General features: G+C 38.7%; 1 protein-coding gene across 2 annotated transcripts in view; it reads right to left on the bottom strand.

The window, feature by feature from the left end:
- Ptprq (protein tyrosine phosphatase receptor type Q) overlaps positions 1–23,784 on the bottom strand; it is a 172,856-nt gene that overhangs the window by 121,781 nt on the left and 27,291 nt on the right. The window contains exons 10-17 of one of the 2 annotated variants that reach the window (XM_041672384.1): positions 23,495–23,675; positions 21,965–22,126; positions 21,683–21,862; positions 20,992–21,099; positions 20,473–20,754; positions 6,376–6,558; positions 5,634–5,735; positions 1,966–2,086 (exon numbers count right to left, since the gene is read on the bottom strand). In XM_041672384.1, the coding sequence (XP_041528318.1) occupies positions 1,966–2,086; positions 5,634–5,735; positions 6,376–6,558; positions 20,473–20,754; positions 20,992–21,099; positions 21,683–21,862; positions 21,965–22,126; positions 23,495–23,675 (1,319 nt within the window). Of the gene's footprint in view, positions 1–1,965; positions 2,087–5,633; positions 5,736–6,375; positions 6,559–20,472; positions 20,755–20,991; positions 21,100–21,682; positions 21,863–21,964; positions 22,130–23,494; positions 23,676–23,784 lie in introns of both variants that reach the window. The other variant, XM_041672376.1, reaches the window with a different exon arrangement.

Raw genomic sequence — 23,784 nt, 5'->3', positions numbered from 1 at the left:
GACTCTAGCCTTGCTAGATGCCAAGTATCTGACACTGTTTTTCACAAAAAGTCCTCCTACTTTTATATACTTCCATATTGAAGATAGACATCTAGAATTATTGCAGTGCTCCCGTTTAGGTGATTAGTATGGATCTTCATTGTGCAAGCCCAGAAAGAGATAAACCTGGTACAGCCATACCCCTTGGTATACTCTCCAGACGCGTGTGTGATGTGTATTGTGGGGAGACTCCTGGATGCTTGTGGAGAGAAGCATGGTCACAGCATAGAAGAACAAGATGTTTTACTTATATTTTACCGAAACACCAGAAATCCAGGATACAGCGTGCATGGTTCAAACATCTAGAAACCACTGTAGATCGATCTTTTTATTTTTGATTTATACCCCTGTAACCAACCAATGCATCACCAGGTGGACTGGGCTCTTCTTCCTAAATCTAGGACAAAGCTGCCCACTCCTTCCTCTACTGCTAATATCATCTTTGCCTACACTGTTGAATAGCCTACTTCCTGGCATCCCGCTAGCCATTTCATCCCCTACAACTCATCCTCTGTAAAGAGCTCAGAGGGCTGGGAATGCTCAGGCAACTCTGAGGGGAAATGGCCAACCATATTGTCTTCATGACTTGGCTCCTGAGCTTCAGCAGTGCTCTGTCACAATTTTACTCTGCTCCGACTCCATAATCCTGATCAAACCTGACACTTCGTCTTCAAAATGACAAATCATGTTTTCCCATGGTGGGGTAGGGAGTGTGGAGTTGATATTATCTCCTGTTGGAAAGTTCCTTGCAGATCAATGCAAGACAAGAGGAGCCTTCTTACTACTCAGATCATAAAGGATGACAGTTTTATGAGGTCCGATTTTTTCTTCTGATTGTTTATGAGTATTGAGTATACAATCCAGCTTTCTCTTCACAGTGTAGACTCCCTGAGGATGGGGCTTTATGGTGTCTTGCTCCCAGGGACAGAAGTATTCTACCAATTATTGATGAATGAAGTAATGAATGAATGAATGCATGAATGCATCAACTAAGTGGAAAGATGGATAGAGTAGAATTCCTTCTTCCTTTTCACTAATATCACTCATGATGTTCCTAGTGTCATCAAAACTAGACAAAGACACTAGAAATCAGGTATTTATGCAAGAAAGAAAAACTTTAAGGAATAGTATAGTAAGATCTATAGAGGAATTAGGGGAAGTATTAAATTGGGGAAGGAAAGGAAAGCTTTTGAAACAGGACAGTCCTTCCAATGCTGGTTCTTCTCAAATCAGAAACATAAATGTGAGAAAGTATCTGTTTTTAACAAAATCTCATACAAATTCTATTTTCTCTGTTGAAATAATTTAAAATGTCCTTAAAATGTGTTACATGGGTAGTGGATTATGTTTAATGAACATAAATTAGATCAAAAGAATTCTAGGGTCTCATGTTGTTAAAAAGCAGTTATAGCTGTTTGTTAACTCACATGAAACACTTTGGGATGTCATCATTTTCAAAACTGAAGGATAAATAAGTAACGAATGTTAAAATGACCAGTAAGTCCCGGGTTACCATCAATGGAAAGTTGACCTTAATATACCCAAAAGCATATCTTTGGTTTAAACTTCAATCGAAATTATTTTATGTAAGGAAACTTGAAAAAAGTTGTATAGAGCATTTGTTTTAAGAGTTTCAAATATTTTAAATCATACACTTATAATCATGTAGGTTGATTATTCAGATCTCCTGGAGCATACGTTTAGTGTAATTTTTCCATAACAATTTTCTGTTTTAGATGCAAAAGTTTTTATTTGCTGACCTACTGCATAATATGAGCTGAGCCGAGTTCTTCATTAAAAAGGATTTTAGCCCACCTATTAATAACCAGGGCCCTAATGCAGCATCACATTCTGAAATAAACACTACATTCCTATTAGATTACAAATTAATATTTGTTCTCAGAACTACTCCCAAAAAATTCTTACCAGACATAAACTGTGTAATAGAGGATAATTCCATTTGGCTCCAAGGGTGGTTGCCATGACAACATCACAGTGACACCAGACAACTGTTTCACAGAGAAGTTCTGAGGAGGAGAATCAGGAGCTGGAAATTTTTGACAAAGAATGACACATTTCATTAAATATTTATGGAAAATGTAAATTGAAAGCATCTAGGGTTTTTTTCTGATAAACTCTATGGTAAACGAATCAGGTTCAGGGCTTCTCTCCACAGATAGGAGGGCCTGATTGTTTACTTTCAGAAGAAACGATGAAAGAAGATTTTCATGGTGCTCATGGAACATCTGCTCCTGTGATTCAATGGGAAAAAAAGTATTTCATGAGAAAATACAACTCGGGTCTGTCACAGTAACTCACTGACTGTTCAAGAACATTTTGGTAAATTATCATACTCTAATAGAAGCCAATGTTTTATTGGGGGTGATTATAGATATTGAACAATAAAACTGTCCCCAGATAGTAAAGAGTTGAGAGGAAAAGGTGTCACATATTCAAAAAAACAATAAGAATAAGATTGTGAAGGAAGTTAGAATGACTGACCACCCCCAGACCAATGGCATTCCTCAACCTTAGACATGGCAGAAAACTCTATGTAAGATCAAAATCTAATCAATGCATCTTTGTCATTGAACGGGTCCCATAGAAAACACCAGTGCAGCAGTATAGCACATAAGTAAGAAAATGGTTAGCATCCCTCTCAATGTTCTTATAGCAGAGAATGGCAGCTCTAGTTGGTATTTCTGCTTTGCTGTTTGCAATGGCACTACCCTGGCAAATGCTGCTGACTACTGATTATCACAAGAGTCTGAACATCATTTAGAGACATGTATTTCCTGTGCTATAAATTATTTCTAAGAGAGAACATTCTCTCACTTATCAAAGAAAACCTTTAAATATTCTTTTAGCATCATTATGAGGTATATTTTGTGTTTACTTTTAGGAAGAAGGATTCCAGTCAGAAACTGGAAGTAATTTAGATACAAACATGCAGGACTCCATATTTTTATTCTATAATAAACTTTAATATTCTTTGAAAGAATACTAGAATATATACATATATATGACCTAAGTGTTAATACATCATACAGAATATATAATGAATATTATATTCTGAATGATATATATTAATACTTTGGGCATTTTTATTATCAAATACAATCCAGAGAAACTAAACTTTAGTCCAGCAAGAGTAGCCAGCAGGTAAAGTCACTTGCTGCCAAGCTTAATGTCCTGAGTTCAATCCCCAGAACGTACATGGTAACATGAGAGAACCCATTTCCTAGAGTTGACCTCTGACTTTCAATGAGTGCAACACGTATAGATGTGAACACACACACACAAAGCATAGTAAAAACTGGAAAGAGATGAATTTTTAAAAACTAAATTCTTTTACAACATAATCAATTCAGCCTCTCAGAGCAGCAGAACACACCGAGAGTGTTTTTGTGGCATGATCTCAACTCACCCGTTCCCTCTTCACTTCGTTTCCCTCAGTCTCAGCTTAAACATAGTGCTCAGCTCTATTTTCCTCAATGCCATGGCGTAACCTAATTGCCTCTTTATTCCTAGTGAATAATTTTTGGAGGAACTTACTTCTACCAGTAACTAAAGTTACACACATTGCTTGTTTACACACTTCTACACTGAAAGCTCTTTTAGCCAAGGGTTCTAACTCAGCAAAGTCGACTTCGCCGGGCCATTCTTCATTTGCTAAGAATTTTCAGGAAAGGCAGAAAGGATTTCTTGTTGTCTCCGTTCCTCAGTCAATATGCAATGGGGCCAAGAATTCAGATGAATACTTGCCTTGACAACCTATTTTTTTAATGACTTAAGCGACCCAACATGATAATAATAATTCTTTTTCATAGAAAACCCATTGCTGGGCTGGAAAGATGGCTCAGCCATTAAGAGCACTGTCTGCTCTACCAGAAGTAGAGCCATTCCCAGCAACCATGGTGGCTCAGAACCATCTATAGTAAGATCTGAGGCCCTTTTCTCTCATAAAGTCTTACATGCAGATGGAGTACTCATATACATAAAATAAATAAATTTTTTTCAAAAGCCAATTATTTCAAAATATATAAAAATAAACAAATACCATTTTAAAGCATCTCACTCAGAGTGATTTTCTAGTACAATAGAGGCCTGTGGTTTGCTGAGGGATCAATACAGAATGATCTCTGCAGTAAGGTTGATTTTACCTAGATTCAGAAAATGCATGAGCAAATGACACCAACCTAACCACAAAACCTTTGATCTACAATCTGTCCTACCTACAAGATATACTGGAGCAATAATGGCACAGAACTTATGGAAGTGTCCAACCAATGTCTAGTTTAACTTGAGGGCCATGACATGGGAGGGAGCCCATGTCCTACACTGCTTGAAAGTCCAGTAACTAGAGACTGGATAGCCCAAAGGCCTAGGGGAGAACCAAACACGACTGGAAAAAGAACAATGAAATGATTCTTAATGGTATTCTGCTAGGCTATTCATAGACCAGTGACTTGTTCAGTCATCATCAAAGAGGCTTCCTCTTTCAGCAGATGGGAGCAGGTGCAGAGACTCACAGTCAGACATTATGCAGAAAGAGAGTCTAAATTGGAGGTCTCCATCTGGCCCCTCCCCTTAGAGATCAGGAACTTCACAGAAGGAGGTGTTGTGGGAGTCCGAAGGGATGGAGGACAGCAAGAGAACATGGCCCACTAATCAACGAAGCAGGACTCACATGGGCTCACGGAGACTTTAGCAACAAGCACAGGGCCTGAATGGGCCTGCACAGGTCCTCTGGCTACATGTTATAGCTGTTAGCTTGGTATTTTTGTGGGACTCCTAACAGTGGGAATGGGTGTCTCTGACTCTGTTGCCTGCTCTTGGGATTCTTTTCCTCCTATTGGGTTACCTTATCCAGCCCCAGTATGAGGGATTTTTGCCTTATCTTATTGTGCCTTATTTTGTCATGTTTTGGTTGTTGTCTCTTGGAGGCCTTTTCTTTTCTGAAGAGAAATGGAAGAGGAGTTGACCTCGGGAAGAGGGAAAGTGGGGGAGCTTAGAGAAGTAGAGGGAGGGGAAACTGTGATCAGGATGTTTTGTATGAGAGAATAATCTATTTTCAATTTTAAAAAGTATTAATATTCATTGGTAGCATATTGGCTAATACCTAGGGAAATCTAAAATAACAGCCTGAATATATTAATAAGCTAATCCTAATACTGTAAGACTTTGAAAGGTACAAAAATTCTACTGCAAAATGACTATAAATATCATTAAAAATGTTGAGCACTGTTTAGTTAAAATATTCACATTATTCAGTCTAGAACCTGTACCTTAAAAACTCCCATAAAACTATTATTTACATTTACATAGTATAGTTGGCTTCAAAGGCAAAAAAAAAGATGTTTGTATCTGATTTTTCTCAATATAAATCTAACTTTTGTAGTTGCTCTTATACCACAACACTGAAGCTTCTCTATAGGGCCAGTGGTGTGCAGAGCTTAGGTGAAAGGAAATTTTTTACACGAGGTTTTATTCTGTCCAGTCTCCAGTCTATGGCCACATTACCCCAATCTCATCTCTGCAGGTTCTGTGGAATCTTCACAACAAAAGCCTGTCAGTATGGATGGCAGTCTTACCGTCTTCCTCTGTCAGTATGCTTACTGGCTTACTCCGGACTCCTTCACCTTTGAGTGTACTCGCAGACACCTCGATCACATAGTGGGTGTATTTCTTCAGTCCTAAGTAGAAACAGAATCGATACGCTGGCACAGAGAGTAAACATATTCTTGATGTGCAGTAGGTAAACAACAAAATGATTCTCCATTTGACGCTCTTCCAAAAGTGAAAGCCCAATAAACTAGGATTGATTAGCAGGCTTGAAGTACGGAAATAGGGCTGTGGAGATGGCTCAGTGGGTAGAGCAGTAGCTGGGCAATCCTGCGGACCTTAGCTCAAATCTCCAGAATTCATGTCAAGCCAGGGGCAGAACTGTGTAACTGGAACCCCCGTGTTCCCACAGTAACATCGGAGGTACACATGGGAGAATTCACAGAAGTTCACAGGAAGATGAGCACGAACACACAGGAGAGTCTTCTAACCTCCACGTGTGTGCAGTGACACTCACATACACACCATGCCCCCCCCCAAAAAAATCCCTTCTGTTAATGAACACAAGATATAAGATACTATAGAAAATACCAGATGGAGAGTGTTTTCACAACCGACTATCATAAATTCCCACACTGTTTTGCCAAAAAAGAATTCTTATTCCTAGTATATAAATCATGGCAATTAAGTTATTTTAACATATTAGGTTAATATTTTCTGGCCATGCCTTCAATATAAAGGTAAATATAAAACGGAATAATTTTATCTTACCTCTAATGCTCTGAGTCAGGGAGGTCGTATTTATAGTTCTTGCCTCGTTGCCATTACTCCTCCGAAGGTAAATTGTGTACTTTTGTATAATGCCATTTGGACTGCTTGGAGGAAGGAAGGATAGCTCAATCTCGCGAGAGGAAATGTTTTTGTAGGTAATATTTTCTGGTGCACTACCAGGAACTGGGGAGGAGAAATCAAAGATAGAATTTTTATAAAAACAAATGCACCCTAAAACTTCCCAACTAAAAGTTTTACACACTTGCCAGAAGACATTTAAATACACACATTAGACCCAGAGTGACACACAGTGCTGTGCCTCTTAAACAAAGTGAGGTGTACAAGAACCATGGCAACTAACAGCTATAAAGGGCCAAAAGCCATTTCAAAGGAAAGAACACTCGATGATTCTGGACTTTCTAATTGATATTTTTATTTTCAAACCATGAATACACTACTGAATCTCAAGATAACTTGAGTCATTTTGATATGAGGGAGAAAATTTCAAGATCTTCTATATGTGCAAATACATATGAGGTGAAAGCAGAAAATTGGGTTCCTGCTTAAACATCAATGGAGAAAACTTACATTTTAAATTAAAACCCATGTTCTGGTTCAGTTTGCCACTCGGTGGGTCACTTCTTGGTGGTGGGGGGACAACAACCTCATATTTAAAAAGGGAATTGATTTAAGTATGTTGTTCTAATACTTAATAGTAAATTGACTGTAAGAATTTTTTGTTAAAAGACTTTGACCTGTGCTAAGCTAAACACTGATGCAAGAAGGAGAAGCAAAAACAGTTTTTTAATGATTTTGGCTTTTACCCACAATACCATTTCAAAAAATCAATAAGCTAGTTTGGCCCAAAACAGAATCAATGAAAAAGCAAGAAACTGTCTTGATCTTGATTTTTGTTTTCAGGTTCTGGAGAGCATCCCTAAACTGGCCATTTTCTGTAATCAGATTGGTGACTACCCTAATTGTCATCAGAGAGTCTGAATCCAGTAACTGATGGAAACAGATGCAGAGATCCACAGCCAAGCCCTGGGCCAAGCTCCAGGACTCCTGCTGAAGTGAGGGAGGAGGGGGAGTTGGTCAAGGTCATGACAGAGGAACCCACAGAAACAGCTGACCCACCTAGTGGGAGCTCAAGGACTCTGTACTGACAGCTAGGGAGCCTACATGAGACTGACCTAGCCCCCCCTGCATGTCGGTGACAATTATGTAGCTTGATCTGTTCGTTGGGCTTCTAGCAACGGGATCAGGACCTGTCCCTGGAGCTTGAGCTGACTTTTGTAAACCTATTCCCTGTGATAAGCTGCCTTGCCCAGCCTTACAGGGTAAGCTTGGCCCTGCCTAAACTTGAAGTGCCATGTTTTATTGACTCCATGGAAGGCTTGCCTCCATTTCTGAACCCAGATGGAGGAGGAGCAGATTGTGGGACAGGGTAGAGAGGAGAAGCAGGGGGAACGGAATGGGAGGAAAAGAAGGAGGGGAGACTGTGGCCAGTATGTATAATAAATGAAACTTTTTAATTAATAAAATAAAAAATTCAAAGAAAGAAAAGAAAAAAATAAAAGAAATTGTCTTGAATTAGAGGCTGAGTAATATAACTTGAGAATAAAAGCATCCCCTAAGAATATAAGATATTCCTAAATAAAAGACTGGTTTTCTGTATTTAGTGGTCCCACTGTGTTGAATGCAGTGTAGAAAGTGGTTCTCAACTGTATGGGATTCTAGTTCTGGCCATGGAGAAGACTGACAGCACCGAATGAATACGTTACCTACAATAACTAAAACTCAATGTGACATAAAAGCAATTACCAAAAGCAGCTGGAGAGCTGCAGCAGGAAGATGGCTCAGCAAGTAAGTGTTCTCCATACAAGCCACATAACTCACACTGGAGCCTAGAACCCGTGTAAAGAATCCTTGCTTGTAATAATGTGTAATCTATGACCCCTGCACTCCTGCAGTAGCGTGGGAGGTGGAGAGAGGAAGGAAAATGACATCCTGTGGGCAGCCAGCAGGTTGACAAAGGACAACACAAACAGCGACAAAGGTCCCGCCTCTACAAGTTCCAAGCAAAATCAAACTCCTGACTGTTGTCTTCTAGTCCCACAAACTTGTTATGACATACATCGATCCATTCTCACTTACATACATCCATGTATGCACACATACATACAGAAAGAAAGAAAGAAAACTGAAGGAAGAATCTGGTATAATATCCAGCTTACCTATAGAATGATTGTAATGTCTTGGGACAATTGAAGGGTAAGGAACACCCCTGCAGGAGTTGGGCCCCCAGCAATGCAATTACACAAGAACCATGGTACTAGAAGTCCAGGAGCACAATGACCTTAAGTGAGCAGTGACTCCTGTACTCAGGCGACTGGTGAACAGTGACAGGGAGGGAAAACCCAATCACCAGTCCAAGTAGAGAGGACAGAAGAAATGCGATCCTTCTTGCCATTCCTCTGAGTGAAGAACTAAAAAGAATGCCTATTCTATTTCCTCTTTGGTGGATGGGAGGAGAGTGGTCTCAACGGGAGTTGGTTAAGGAGGTGGGGATGGAAATATGAGGGATTCAGTAATGAGGGGGAGAATGGAGGGAGAGAGTACTGGGAGAAACAACTGGAGTCAAAGGTATATCTAGAAAGATCTAGAAACCCAGTACAAAGGAAAATCTCAGGACTCTACAAGGATATCCCAGCTAAGATTCCTAACAATAGGGGATACTAAGACTGAACTGGCTATCTCCTGTAACCAGGCAAGACTTCCAGTAGAGGGATTGGACACCAGCCCAGCCACAAAGCCTTCAACCTACAATTTGTCCAGCCTATAAGTTGTGCTGGAGTAAAGTTGGCACAGAAATTGTGAAATGGCTGCCCAATGACAGGTCCTTCTTGAGACCCTCATAAGAGGGAGCTCACCCCTGATACTGCCTGGAGGGTCAGGATCCAGAGGCTGGATAGTACAGAAACCTAGGTTAGAACCAAACAGAACTGGAAAAAAGGCAATAAAATGAGTCCTAGTGATATTCTGCTATGAGAAATGCAGTTTGTATGTGAGTGTGTGTGTTTAATTTTAAGTGTTAGGGAAAAGGTAATAATGTAGTTTATTATAATTTCAAAAATATTTGTGCCCACAGATATACATATAATATGTGTGTGTGTTCCTAAATAAATATAACCAGCTTAGTCTGTGTAATGTGATGTGCATGTATATGAACTCATGATAGTCATCACTATATTCTAAACATTTATCCTCATATTCACAGACAAGTGGTCTCCTTGCCCCTCATAAAAGAAACATTGTTTTGCCACAGATGGGTACATTTTGAAAGGAAGAGGGGAAAGCTCATGGTGGCAACCATGGTAAGATAACAGTTCCCTCACACAGCAGTGACAATAATGACTGTTCAAGGGAGCAATTCACCAACGTAAATTAAGATTCTGAACGTTATTGCATTTTATGGTCCTATTATGAGATTTTTTTTCCCTCTCTGAAGAAAGGAATTTAATCTTTTATTATTGGTATTCTAAATATATAGACAAAATTCCTACTTACAAGCATCGTAAACTAATAAAATTCAGAAACCCCTGCAAGCGTAGATTCCATGTCCTTATTACAATTAAGGCATTAGGAGAAAACGTGATGCAAGAATGCAAAGCATTAATAAAAAATAATAATTTAATACATAGCTATCAGTAGCAATGTCTAGCAATATAAACCTATTTTCCCTTCCTAAGAACTCTAAATCTTTAGTTCCATCCCAAGCATGTGCAGCAGTGACAGAAATCCTCAACAGCTGCTTTAACTGCTTCTGTTACCCTCTGTCGCTGAGTGAAAATCGGAATTGACCAAGAATATGAGCCCAAGGGGTCTCAGGAACTGGACTTGATTTTCCTTCATAATCCCGGTAACACTGGGACCTAAGACCTGGGAAGATATATTTATGTCTCCCCTCTTCTGTGTATAAACATTTTCTACTTTCTTCTTCCTGAAGAATTACAGATCCTTTATGATCCTATTCCATCAGGCATCACTTCATTCCTTAATCACATTCCTTAAATAGGCTGTGCCATTTTTCTAAATAACTTCTCCAAGAATCTTAAGGACTTATATAGCCCAGGAAACTAGCTTTTTCTCTGTCACGTTTAGAGAGATCAACAGCCACACAAATGATACATGTAAGCCCCTGAACTTTGCATCCCTTGATCTCTTTAACTCTGGTAATATTTTCTTCCACTTCATCTTAAACCTCGCTTTTATAGCCACACCTGAGACTTGGTGATTACCAATAATAGCCAATGTTCTTCCATTTATCTATCTCCTACCTTTCCAGTCTTGTAATCCCAATTCAAAGAATTCTTTCCCTTTCATAGAGTTCCCATTGTCCATTGTCTTTGGTGGGCCCTAATTTCCCTACAGTGAGGCTCATTCCCAGCAGCTACTATAATCACAACTCAGCTGTAGTTAGAGGCCGCTTGTTTGTTCCCAGCTGCCCAGAACCAAAAATCACTCAGAAACTCTTTTAATTAAATCACTGCTTGGCCAATCACTTAAGCATACTGCTAGCTAGCTCTTACATCTAGAATTAACCCATTTCTATTATTTTAGATTTTACCACAAGGCTCGTGGCCTACCGGCAAAATTCCAGCTACCAGCTTGCATCTTTCTAATCTGTCAGCTTCATGACTCCGCCTTTTTTCTTCCAGCATTCAGTTTAGTTTTCCCTGCCTAACTCTACTCTGTCCTATCACAGGCTAAGCCAGCTTCTTTATTCATTAACAGATAAAAGCAACACATATACAGAAGGACTTCCCCCACACTCAGCCATCTTCATCAACTCCAGCTTCTACCTTACTTTCTTTGCCAAGTCTCTATTGATGTGTAGCCCAACTCTATCCCATATGAACATTCCTAGTGTAACTGCTGAAAATGGCAACATGAAATATCCCTCCATGTGGAACAGCCTCACTTGAATTTCTAACCTGAAATTACAGGGAAGTTTTTTTTTTCATTACTGGTTGCTTATATTTCTACTCTTTTTATGTGCATTTTCACCCTTCCTTATCTGCCCCAAAAGGCCGATAAACTTTCCCTTTCTTATTCTAACCTGATAAGCTTGTATCCCATTTCATCGATTAAAAAAAATAATAAGACTTCTTCCTTCCATAAATCTGTATAAACTGCCTACCCTCATTACTGCTTTCCAAGGCCTTCATTCTTCGAGAGTACATTCCCCTGGCTGTTCAGACCTCACACTTTAAATGACCTATGAATGTACGTTAACACACATGTGTTGTAATACACATCAAGGAAAGAGTTATAAAGTCAGCCTCCATAAAAAGTCCCCTCAAACATGGTTCCATTCTATCTTTCACTGAATATCTAGATTTCTTGAAATTCCACCCTCTCTTACCCATCATGCTCTCTAAATCATAACTCCAATCAGGCATTTTCTCCACGAATTCAACTCCATTCAAGTCACTAATGCCAGCCATCTCTTACCACAGCATCCATCAAATGCTTGTCTTCATCTCTCTTCATTCATCAAGAGCATTTGACCTTGTAAGTGGCTTCTAACTGCAAATAACAGACCATGGGTTTTTCTCCCACTTTATGGGTGACAACTGCTTAGGTTTTCATTGATTCATTTTCAACCCCCCAATGTCACATAGCCCAAGGTATTCTATGCTCCTTATCTTATCTTGTGTGGCTCATCCTTATGAGAAATTTTATCCTTTGAATTTGTGTATCAGACATGTAGCAATGCCTTCAAACTTACAGATTCTTTGAGATTTAATTGCCTTTTGACAACCACCTACCTAAGAAGAGAACTGAACTTTCTCTAAATGACTGCTTCCTAGAACTTCTCCCATCACAATAAATGCCACTACCCTTCACACAGATACTCAGATGACACCGGCCCAGTAGTCGTACTTACTTTTCTATCTTCCCATGTACAACTCATTCAGCAGAGACATACCGAAAGTGTGAATCAGATGATGTTCTTGTGCCATTATTCCCCAACAGTTTCACCTTAGCAAGAATCACCAAATTTCCTAGATTAGTACCCAGGAATCAGCTCCACTTATTTCTGCCTGTCTCACAGCTTGAATAAGACAAGTATACAGTTCTTCAAACACACAGCATTTCTTCCTACTGTTAACATTTAGCAATTTCTCCATGTGAATGCTTTTTTGTCTTTATTTTTCCTCATTTAATCCCCCACATAGGATTATAAATGTGTCTGGATAAATCAAAACTCCCTAGTAGGAACTGTTCTCTGCCTCTCGTTTAAATTAGCAGACTATCTGTTGTGATCTTTCCTCAAATTCTTCTTCCATTGCCAGAGGAATAAGCAGATCCTGGTGGAGCACGCTGCTTTTTTTCTCTCCTGTGGATCTCTTCTTTTAGGCCACCCCATTTCTAAGTGTCACTGCTCAAAACCTAGAAACACATTTTGCCTGGAATTCTCAGAGGCCACGCCTAATAGTATTACAGACAAATTCCCTACCAGGCAACACACAGCCACCACACCTTCCTAAGAATGAGAAAGGGCAACAGAAACAATGGGTAAAATCTACCTAACAAAGACAAAACCAGATATTAGAACCTAGAATTGCAATCTCCCCAAACCAGATGGTTAGAGGCCGGCATAAAAACACAATCAGTAATAGTAAGGACATGATTTCTCCACTAGAGGCCAGCAACCCTACCTACCACAGTAGGCCCTGAGGATTGCAACATAGCTGAACGGAGAGGTTATGGAGAAAGGGGTACACTCATCCATTGCTGGTGGGAATGCAAACTTGCGCAACCACTTTGGAAAGCAGTGTGGCGGTTTATCAGGAAATTCGGGATCAACTTACCCCTGGACCCAGCAATACCACTCTTGGGAATATACCCAAGAGAGGCCTTATCATACAACAAAAGTATATGTTCTACGATGTTCATAGCAGCATTGTTTGTGATAGCCAGAACCTGGAAACAACCTAGATGCCCTTCAATGGAAGAATGGATGAAGAAAGTATGGAATATATACATATTAGAGTACTACTCAGCAATAAAAAACAAGGACTTCTTGAATTTTGCATGCAAATGGATGGAAATAGAAAACACTATCCTGAGTGAGGTAAGCCAGACCCAAAAAGAGGAACATGGGATGTACTCACTCATATTTGGTTTCTAGCCATAAACCAAGGACATTGAGCCTATAATTAGTGATCCTAGAGAAGCTAAATAAGGAGAACCCAAAGAAAAACATATAGGCATCCTCCTGAATATTAACCTTCAGCAAGCGATGAAAGGAGACAGAGACAGAGACCCACATTGGAGCACAGGACTGAAATCTCAAGGTCCAAATCAGGAGCAGAAGGAGAGAGAGCACGAGCAAGGAACTCAGGACCGCGAGGGGTGCACCCACACACTGAGACAATGGGGATATTCTACTGGGAACTCACCAAGACCAGCTGGCCTGGGTCTGGAAAAGCCTGGGATAAAACCGGACTCTCTGAACATAGCGGACAATGAGGACTACTGAGAACTCAAGAACAATGGCAATGGGTTTCTGATCCTACTGCACGCACTGGCTTTGTGGGAGCCTAGGCAGTTTGGATGCTCAACTTACTAGACCTGGATGGAGGTGGGGGTTCCTTGGACTTCCCACAGGACAGGGAACCCTGATTGCTTTTCGGGCTGGGGGGGGGGACTTATTTGGGGGAGGGGGAGGGAAATGGGAGGCAGTGGCGGGGAAGAGACAGAAATCTTTAATAAATAAATAAATTAAAAAAAAAACTTTAAAAGAGCCTTATGGAAGGTGCGGACCTTCCTGGACCTGGATAGAGGGGGGAGGACCTTGGACTTCCCACAGGGCAAGGAACCCTGAATGCTCTTTGGACTGGAGAGAGAGGGAGACGGGAGTGGCGGGAGGGGGAGGGAAATGGGAGGTGGGGAGGAGGCAGAAATTTTTAAAAATAAATAAATAAAAATACTTTTGAAATAAATAAAAATGAATTCATAGCACATGCAAACTCGTGGAACAGACACAGTGAAGGTGGGTCTAAGAAGCAAGTTCATAGTAATAAGTAAGTGCTTGTATAAAGAAAAAATAGAGAGATCTCATACTAGTAACTTAATAGCACACTTGAAAGCTCTAGACCAAAAAGAAGACACACCCAAAATGGGTAGATGGCAAGGAATAACATCAGCACTAAAATCTATATAATAGAAACAATATCAAAAAGAATGAATGAAACGAAGAGTTGGTTCTTTGAGAAAATCATTGTGATTGACAAATCCTTATCCAGTTTCACTAAAAGGAAGAGAAGGAATATCCAAATTAACAAAATTAGAAATGAAAAAGGGAATATAACAACAGACATTATGGAAACCCAGAGAATCAAAGGATGATGGTTTAAAATCCCATATTTCACCAAATTGGAAAGCAAAAAAAAAAAGATAATTTTCTCAATACATACCACTTCCTAAAGTTAAATCAAGATCAGACAAGCAATTTAAACAGACATATAGCCCCTATTTAAATAGAAGCCATAATTAAAGTCTCCAAACCCCAAACCTGGGGTCACATGATTTTAGCACAGAAATCTACCAGACTTTCAAAGAAGAGTTAATGTCAATACTCCTTTAATTATTCCACAAAATTGAAACAGAAGGAACCTTGTCCAATTTGTTTAGCAGGGCCATAGTCATCCTTGTAGCCAAACCACATAAAAACACAATAGCAACAACAACAAAATAGAATTATGAATCAATTTCCCTTACAAACATAGATGAAAACATTCAACAAAATATTTGCGAACCAAATCCAAGTACACATGAAAAAGATCATCTACCATGATCAAGAAGGCTTCATCCCAGAGAAGCGGGGATGGTTCAATGTATGAAAATCTATAAATGTAAAAAAAAAAAATCTCACTAGAAGCAGAAGTGTCTTTTGACAAAATCCAACACCCTTCATGATAAAAGTCCTAGAGACATTAGGGATACAAGGGGCATACCAAAACATGATAAAAGCAGTTTGAAGAAAGTCCATAGCCAACATTAACTTAAACAGAGAGAAATTCAAAACAATTCCACTAAAATCGGGAATAAGACAAGGTTGTCTACACTCTCCATACCAATTCAATACAGTAGTTGTAGTCTTAGCTAAAGCAATAAGACAAACTGAAGGAGACCAAGAGGATACAAGCAAGGAAGAAAGAAATCAAAATTTTATTATTTGAAGATGCTATGATAGTATGCATAAGTAACCCTAAAAATTCCACTAATGAATTTTCAGCAACTAATGGCTGCAGGTGGAGGAAAAATTAATCTTCCTCAGCATAACTCCCTTAATTGATTGTCCAATGTCAAGTGCTCATTCCTAAAATCATCATCATATAAGGAACACTAAATAGACTCAGTTGGTTATATTTATATACATTTATGTGTGATTGTGTGTGTGTGCTTGCATGTACGTGTGTGTATAAAACAATAACAATAAAAGGAAAATAATCCATGAATCTGAAAGAGTAATGGGTTGGTGTATGGTTGGAATAAAAGGAGGGGAAATGGAACAGTTTTCAAGTAGTAAATAGAAGGGAGGAAACGATGTAATCTTGTATTTTTTCTTCTTTAGATTATAATTTAACTACATTTCTCCCTTCCCCTTTTTCCCTCCTAACCCTGCTATATATCCCTCCCCACTCTTCTTCAAATCCATTGCCTCTTGTCTCACTAATGTTTGCATGATTAATATATGAATATATAATATACCACATGAATATATAATAATGTTGTATACATATATACATGTATGTATTTCATATATACATATATATATTTCACACACACATATATTCCTAGCCTGTTCAGTCCATTTAATATTATCTGTATGTATATTTTCAGGACTGACCATTTTGCACTGGACAACGAATTGGTGAGGTCCTTCCTATAGAAGACTACCTTAACAACTCCCAGCTTTCCTTGCTATACTGTAGTTCTTTAGGTAGGATTGAGGCCTCATATGATTTCTCCACGCAGATTGGTACTGGGAAGTCATGTTGGTGAGGCTTTAGGGTATAATTTCTGGTATTACAAGGAGATACAATCTCATAGTAAACTTCCTGATTCTCTGACTCTGACAATATCAACAGTGTTCCCTGTGCCTTAGGTATGTGTGTGGAGGGGGGTTGTACATGTATTCACTGGAACTGGGCCCAGGAAACACCTTGCAAAGGCCAGAAACAACAACAGTCCTATCCAACTATAATGCCTATGAAGCATATCAACAATCGTCACAGCGCAATAGTGGCACAAATACCTTGGTGGTAACCAACAACACTCTAAATGGACTTAAAACCCACTCAACAGGAGGGATACCATGCCTGATATATTCCCTACCAACAATCTATAAACGTTTGTCCGTATGCCCACAGATAAGTGTAGCCTTGACCTCTCATCAAGGAAATTTCTCTTTGAAGCAGATTGAGACTACTACAGAAAGCAGCCACCAATCAATATGCAAATTTGCAGAGCCTGGTCCCAATGTAATTATGTTTTAACTAAAAATGTTACTTTTTAAAGTAATAATTTTAGTTAAAACATAATTACATCATTTCACCTTCCATTTTAAGAAAATGAAAAGGTCCTCTAATTATAAGGAGGAGAAAAGTTATTTAGAATGCTGTGGAAATAAGACTTTAATGTAGTATAACTTATGACTTTGAAAGAAATTTTGCAAAGGTGTCCCTCTGGCATTGCTTGCCTACTCTTAGCAATCAGGACAAAAATATATCCCTGAGCTCAGCATGACAGCCTTTATATTTTATTCATTTATCCTTAGGAGATAGCCAGAGCTGAATCTTCAGGCAGAGCAACGACTCATTGATTTTGGAGAGTGAAGATACACTGATCATTTTCTCAGCGAGCATTCAGAGTACTCTCAATGGTAGCAATCGCACAATGACAGTTAACTGTTGGAATAAACTGATTCTATTCAGGATCTAAAAACAAAAGCTATAATTTGATTCGTGATTACAGTAAAGGATGTTATTACAAAGATGCTGTAAGACAGTATGCTTGGCATATAAAATTGTGAAGTACATCAACAAGCTTAAAGATGTTCTTAATGCAAAAAAATTCATAGAGTTATGTTCACTGTCTTAGTATACATCTGTGTCAAATTGTTTAGTGTTTTTTTTTCCCAAATCAGAGAAGTTAAAAAATATTTACTTAAAGGATGACCATAGAGAAAGTTATGGGGTAAGAAGGAAAGAGACTCTGCCTATGTCACCAAAGGAACCATTCTTAGTGATTCTTGTTATTCTGTCGATTACTGTACACTGGGTATAAGAAAACTAATCTCATTTGTAAATTGCCCATTCTGTACCAAAAGCACACCTACACACACTCAAACTCATTCACTCCCATGAACCCAAAATCAGCCTGAATTGATCGCCCCTACAGGAACCCTCTGTTTTACTTCTGAACATAAATCAACTCAAGTTCTCTAAATATGATAAGGATCTTGAACAGATAATTAATTTTCTTACTTTTTTTGCTTTTTTTAAGATTTATTTATTATGTATACAGTGTTGTGCCTTCATGTATGTCTGCAGAAGAGGGCATGAGATCTCATTACAGATGGTTGTGAGCCACCATAGGGTTGCTGGGAACTGAACTCAGGATCTTTGGAAGATCAGGCAGTACTCTTAACAGCCGAGCCATCTCTGCAGCCCCTAATTCTTTTATTTTACTTGTATTTTATTATTAGCAGCATTATCATATCAATAAGTTTTCACCACAATAACAGTACATAGAGCTTAACTGAAAGTGTGGGTCTTTTATATGAAAAAGAGCTATGTTTAATACTATTATTAAATTGAGGAATGGACAGCTGTTTTGAGCTCATTCATCTTCAGGTGATATCTTAGAATCCTTCAGAATTCCTCCTTTTCCTTCTGCCAAAGGAGCCAAATTAGTAGCTCAACAGGAGCCAGGAAATCTCACCGGAGTCAACCCCGCTGCTGCCTTCTTCTATACACGTGGAGACTGTGCAGGAGGCCTTGAGACTTCTTCCACAGGGGAAGTGGGCCTCTCCAGCATTAAACACGATCCTCCATGAGTGGGCCTCCTGCTTCTCAGCAGACTGTCAAGCCAGTCCTGTGTGACCCACCAGAACAGGTGGGCCAGGAAGCTCAGGGGTAGGTTTCCCATCCACGTTGTTGTTTCATAGCTCGAATGGGAGCCTAATAAATGAACCCTGGAATGGGGCCCAGGAGACCCTACCATCAAGCCTGAGCTTTGCCTCTGCTGTGATTTATTGGTCATTTTATTAAAATAGTCCTACCTCACTTTGTCTATAAAAGTTCAACATGTTTTCTTATATAGTGCCTGGAACTAAAATTCTCATTTGAAATTACATCTCAAGTTAAATTCCAATATTCACTTCTTCTTGCATTACAAATAAGCTCACAAGACAAATAATGAAAAGGAAATCAGTGTCCTTTTACCAATATAAAGTAAAATGTCACATGTCTGCAATGTTCAGGAAACATTTTTATAAATCATCATTAAACTGTGGTGTCCTTGGTATGCCACATAAGAAGTCAAATATCTTATAAGCATCCCACTTATTCAAAAATCACAATAGAATGAAACTTGATCATTTTTCTTCCTAGTGCCATGTGAAGCTCAGATAGGCAACCACCACTGTGAACTGAGAGATGCTCCGTATATTTTATAATTTCTTTTCCAGCGTGTGCTTTGAGAGCAAAATGGGCTTTATATGACTAATGGGGTTGGCTTCAATTCCAAGTTCTTGATGCTTCATCACTTGCCAGCTGGCTAGCCTTAAGCAATTAAATTTCCACCAATTAATATGAACCTTGGAAGGAAGGGCAACCATTTCCTTCTATCTTGCTATATGCAAATTAGGTCGTGGAACATTGTATTCGTTTGACGAACAAATTACCCTCTGGGAGCCCCAGTTCTTCATGATGAAAATCAATAACATAGTGCTGCACTCTACTCTAGAATTAAAATGATAACTTTCTTGAAGGCCATGAGCAGAAACTGTGACACATAACGGGCATTCAGAAAAAAATATTTGGCTCAACATAAATAAACTGAGTCCCAAAGAAACAATTGTCCTTCTAAAGAAAAGTCTCAATGTTCATAAAGGGAATTCAATATTCAATATTCATGGCAATATGTAATTTGATATCAATTATGTTTTGTTCAAGGGTGTGACAGTTCTTGATGCTACAAAGGACTGCTTTGTCGCTCTTACTTCTCCAGTGGTATCCACAATGTTGTGATATCTCATTATATTGAATCTGTGAAACAACCTCAAGAGATCACGCTCAGTGTGGGTATACTGTCTTGCTAGATTTTTAGATCTTCAAAACCAAGGACAAAACTTCACATTTGTGCTAATTGCTCATGCGCCGCTGAAACTGAGATACAAATGACTTTTTGCTTGTGTTATTTTGGTTAGCTGGGATATTCCCTTACCCCCCCCCACCACACACACACACACACACACACACACACACAGACACACACACCTCTGCCTGCCTATTCGCCACCCTCTACAGAATCCTTCTTCCCTTTCTACCCCCATTATTAAAACACAGGCTGAACTTAGCCTGCTCCCTAAGAACTGTCTTGTCATAAGATTTGTGCACCATCTTTACATTGCTACCTTTATATCCCTCTTAGAATACAGAAATCTAGTCTCCTGAGTGTGCCACTGAGTTTATCTAAAGTGAAAGCAAGAAGCTACTCAGCCTAAATTCTGTAGAAACATGGATGAGTCTTTGGTATTTTCCAATTGCCTTTTGTTTAAACAATTCACTGATTTTTATTAAAAGATCATTTATATAGAAAATTAGCTTATAAATTTTAAAACAGCTAAGACGTTTCCCTACATTTTTTCCAGAAAAAAAATGAATAAATTTCTTTAATACAAAATATAACAATGAGAATTTTTAGCTCATAAAAGTACAGACAGCAAGGAAATTGAGAGCTGTGTTTACTTCATAAGTGAGAATTAATTATTAAGCAAGCAAACAAAACACTTACCAGTCTCTGACGTCCGCACAGAGAGGGATGAGGATGACTGACTGCCATGGCCAAGTCTGGTATATGACCGGACAGAAATATTATAGAGGGTGTAAGGTTTTAGGTCACTTAAAACTATGTTTGTTGTGGAGCTGTTCTTGACAAAGAAACTGTCTGCATCTCGGTAAAGCACCTCATAGGCAATAATAATCCCGTTAGGTTTTTCAGGTGGAGACCAGTTCAATCTCATTTCACTGGGAGACACATCGGTTACTTTGACCTCTTGAGGTGAGGATTCAGGCACTGGGAGGGATAGAACAAAAGAGTTAAAACATGTAATTTTTCATCCTTATTGTTTTAGACACTGAATTTTCCATGAGGTAGAGGTTTATTATTCAAGAGAATAATACCCTTTCCTTCCCTTCCCTTCCTTTTCCTTCTCCTTCCCTTCCTCCCTCCTTCCTTCCTTCTTCCCTCCCTTCTTCCCTTTGTTCATTCCTTCCTTCCTTTCTTAATTAAAAATACACTCTACATTCTTACCATCTTCTGGAGTTCTTACAAAGATGTCATTTTCTTCTGACAAAGAACCTTCCCCAACCTGAGTTGAGGCAGCCACTCTCATTTTGTATCTTGTATATTTCTTTAACCCTAAAGGACAGAAGAATAATTATTTAAAACCTTCAAAATATAATATTTTTAGTGTCCTTTACCATGGGAATTATTTATTAGAAAGACTATTTCTCTCAGTCAGCTTTCGTATACTCCTTGTCCCCAAATTCCTTGGGCTTCAAGCTTTTCCGTGCAGACGATATCAGAGATCTTTCCTGTAATGTTAAGGCAGTAACTTAAAGCTGGGGAAAAAAGAATTTTTGGCACACAGCAAGGATAATTGTCAAACACCCCCTGTCAACTGAGTCGTTTTGGCTTATTTTCATGTGAGTCCATTTGTTCAAGTCGTCAGGAATGAATTATTTCCATACCCTAAGTGTAATATTTCTTAGGTTATGTGTATTTCTGTGAAAGTGGTGATGATACCCTTTTTTATATTTTGTGGGTAGATGTAGTTGAAGAAATAGGTTGTATCATTATTGCCATAAATGTTTCTAAGATATCCCAAGAAGCACATGTCAACAGAATCTGGAATGCATACTGCAGCATTTAAGAGGCATATTAGTGCACATTTCTATTCAAGGAGGAGGAGTGCAAAAAGAAACACGACGTTTCCTTCTACCTGTGATGAGAAAGCTGGTATCTACAGTAGTCATCTGGAAAGCTCTGTGTGTATCCAGTTCCATGGCATAGATTGTATAATGAGTGATTTTCCCATTGGGGTATTCTGGAGGATCCCAATACAGCAAGATAGATGAAGAACTAATGTTTTTATAGTTTATAGTTTGGATGGAGCTTGGCACTTGAAAAGAAGAATGAACAGTTAATAGGAATGAAGAAGTCAAAGAATTATTAACGCGAATAATATTTGCAAGTATTTGTTTCAAAGGAAAGGTGTTTATACCTTGTTCACGTGTCCTAACCGTGATAACTGTTGGTGGTCCTTCGCCCATGATGGTGAAAGCAGATACACTAATCGTGTGCTCGGTGTATGGTACAAGCCTCCTGATAACATAAGACAGCTGTTCAGCGGTGATGTCAGTTATGTACTGATTCTTGGTGGTGACTACTTGAAATAAACAAGAAAAAAAAAGACATTTGGCTCTACAATCAAAATTATTTTTCTCAATGAAACCTAATAAGACATATTAATATCTTTGTACCCTCTCATATAGAGAACAGTAGACAAACAATACATAATAAATGTAAACATTTTATGAATTCTAAAGACTCTCCAATATCTATAAAAATCTTGTGTTCATCATATAGACTTGTAAGTTGCTGTAAAATGTTTTAGAACATGATAGCAGTGTTTTAGGAAAAAATATATAACTTTCCAGGAAAGACTTGCTGAGGTTTTCGTTCCTGAAAGCAAACACTAGGAAGTAATATAAGAAGGTAACATGATAAATCAACACTAAACTTTAATTGTAGACTTCAAGAAATGGAAGTTTTATTCGGATTCAAAATTCATCATGCATTTGCTAGTCCCAGTGATTGCTTACAGCAAGCATTCTTGCTTAATACTTAACTGAAACATGCATGTGCCTACAAAAACGTCTAAGATGTTTATTTTTAAATTTTACATATGTATTTTTAATTAGGAACTACTAAATTTGAAATATATATAAGGAAACAGCTATACTAGAACCTGTGAGTCTTTTAGTTCTTAGTATTGCCCCAATGGGCTCTGCACAAGAAACATAAATCCATAAAAGAAAGACATATTGATTGAAATGTTATTTTCTTTTACAAATTCTATCATAAATGGAAGGCCAAAAAAACCTTTCGTTTTGGAATAAGGAAAATACCAGATCACAGAAACGGCAGTGAAATAGCACACTATTCCTACCTAAAATTTTATAAAAACATAAGAAGCAGGGTGGTCCTGCGTTATCTAATCACGTACCTTCAATTTGCCATATATCACACTCTCCTTTTAGAAACAATAAGCCTCCCTGACCCCCAAAGAGCAAGTGTGTACGGTAATGACATCACCACATCCCAGGGACACCTACACCTGTTTATCACACCGTGCACTGGAGTTGTAACTTTCTGACCTATTTGCCTTTAGTGACATTTGAAAACCTATTTGTCAAAAGCTGCAGAGAATGTGGAGCCTGTAAATGATTTGAAGATATATTAATCCCTCCCCATCACACCTGCTTTGGCAACTGTAATAACTGATTGTCTATGCAGCTTGGCTCGAGACTCTGGGGTGCTACTTTCTCTAGGAAGAAGGTCAAATGGGTTAGAGAGGGCCAGGCACTACTTGGGTGGCATCTCCATTTGTTTCGTGAGGCTATCCGACAGTTAAAAAGAAATATCTGACTCCAATCCATGGACCATTAATAACATGGTATGAACTCTAAGGTTCATACCTCTGTTCGCTATTGGTCTCAATGGCTTCAGAGAGAATTAAATTTTTACCTACCAGCTGGTGAACTCTGGTCTTCAGCTCTCATCCTGCCAGGAAAGTCACTGTATTGGGGGCTGTTATATATGAATGAAGCTAAAGAGTGCAGGTCCGAAGACATCTCGGCAGAACCCTCGTAAAATCCTATCATTGGTTCCACTAGGTTCATCATCTCTGGAGACATGGGGTTGTTTATATACTGCAATTAAAAAGTCGGCATTTACAAACAATGAGAACTCAATGCTTCATGACATAAAATTTGGTCACTTTGGAATTATGCATCTTGAAAGAAAATAATGTTTCTATAA

Source organism: Microtus oregoni, unplaced genomic scaffold, assembly GCF_018167655.1.
Source record: "Microtus oregoni isolate MIOR12 unplaced genomic scaffold, Mior012 000001F_ref0000356, whole genome shotgun sequence".
Lineage (NCBI taxonomy): Eukaryota > Metazoa > Chordata > Mammalia > Rodentia > Cricetidae > Microtus > Microtus oregoni.
This window is presented reverse-complemented; position numbering and strand designations above follow the sequence as displayed.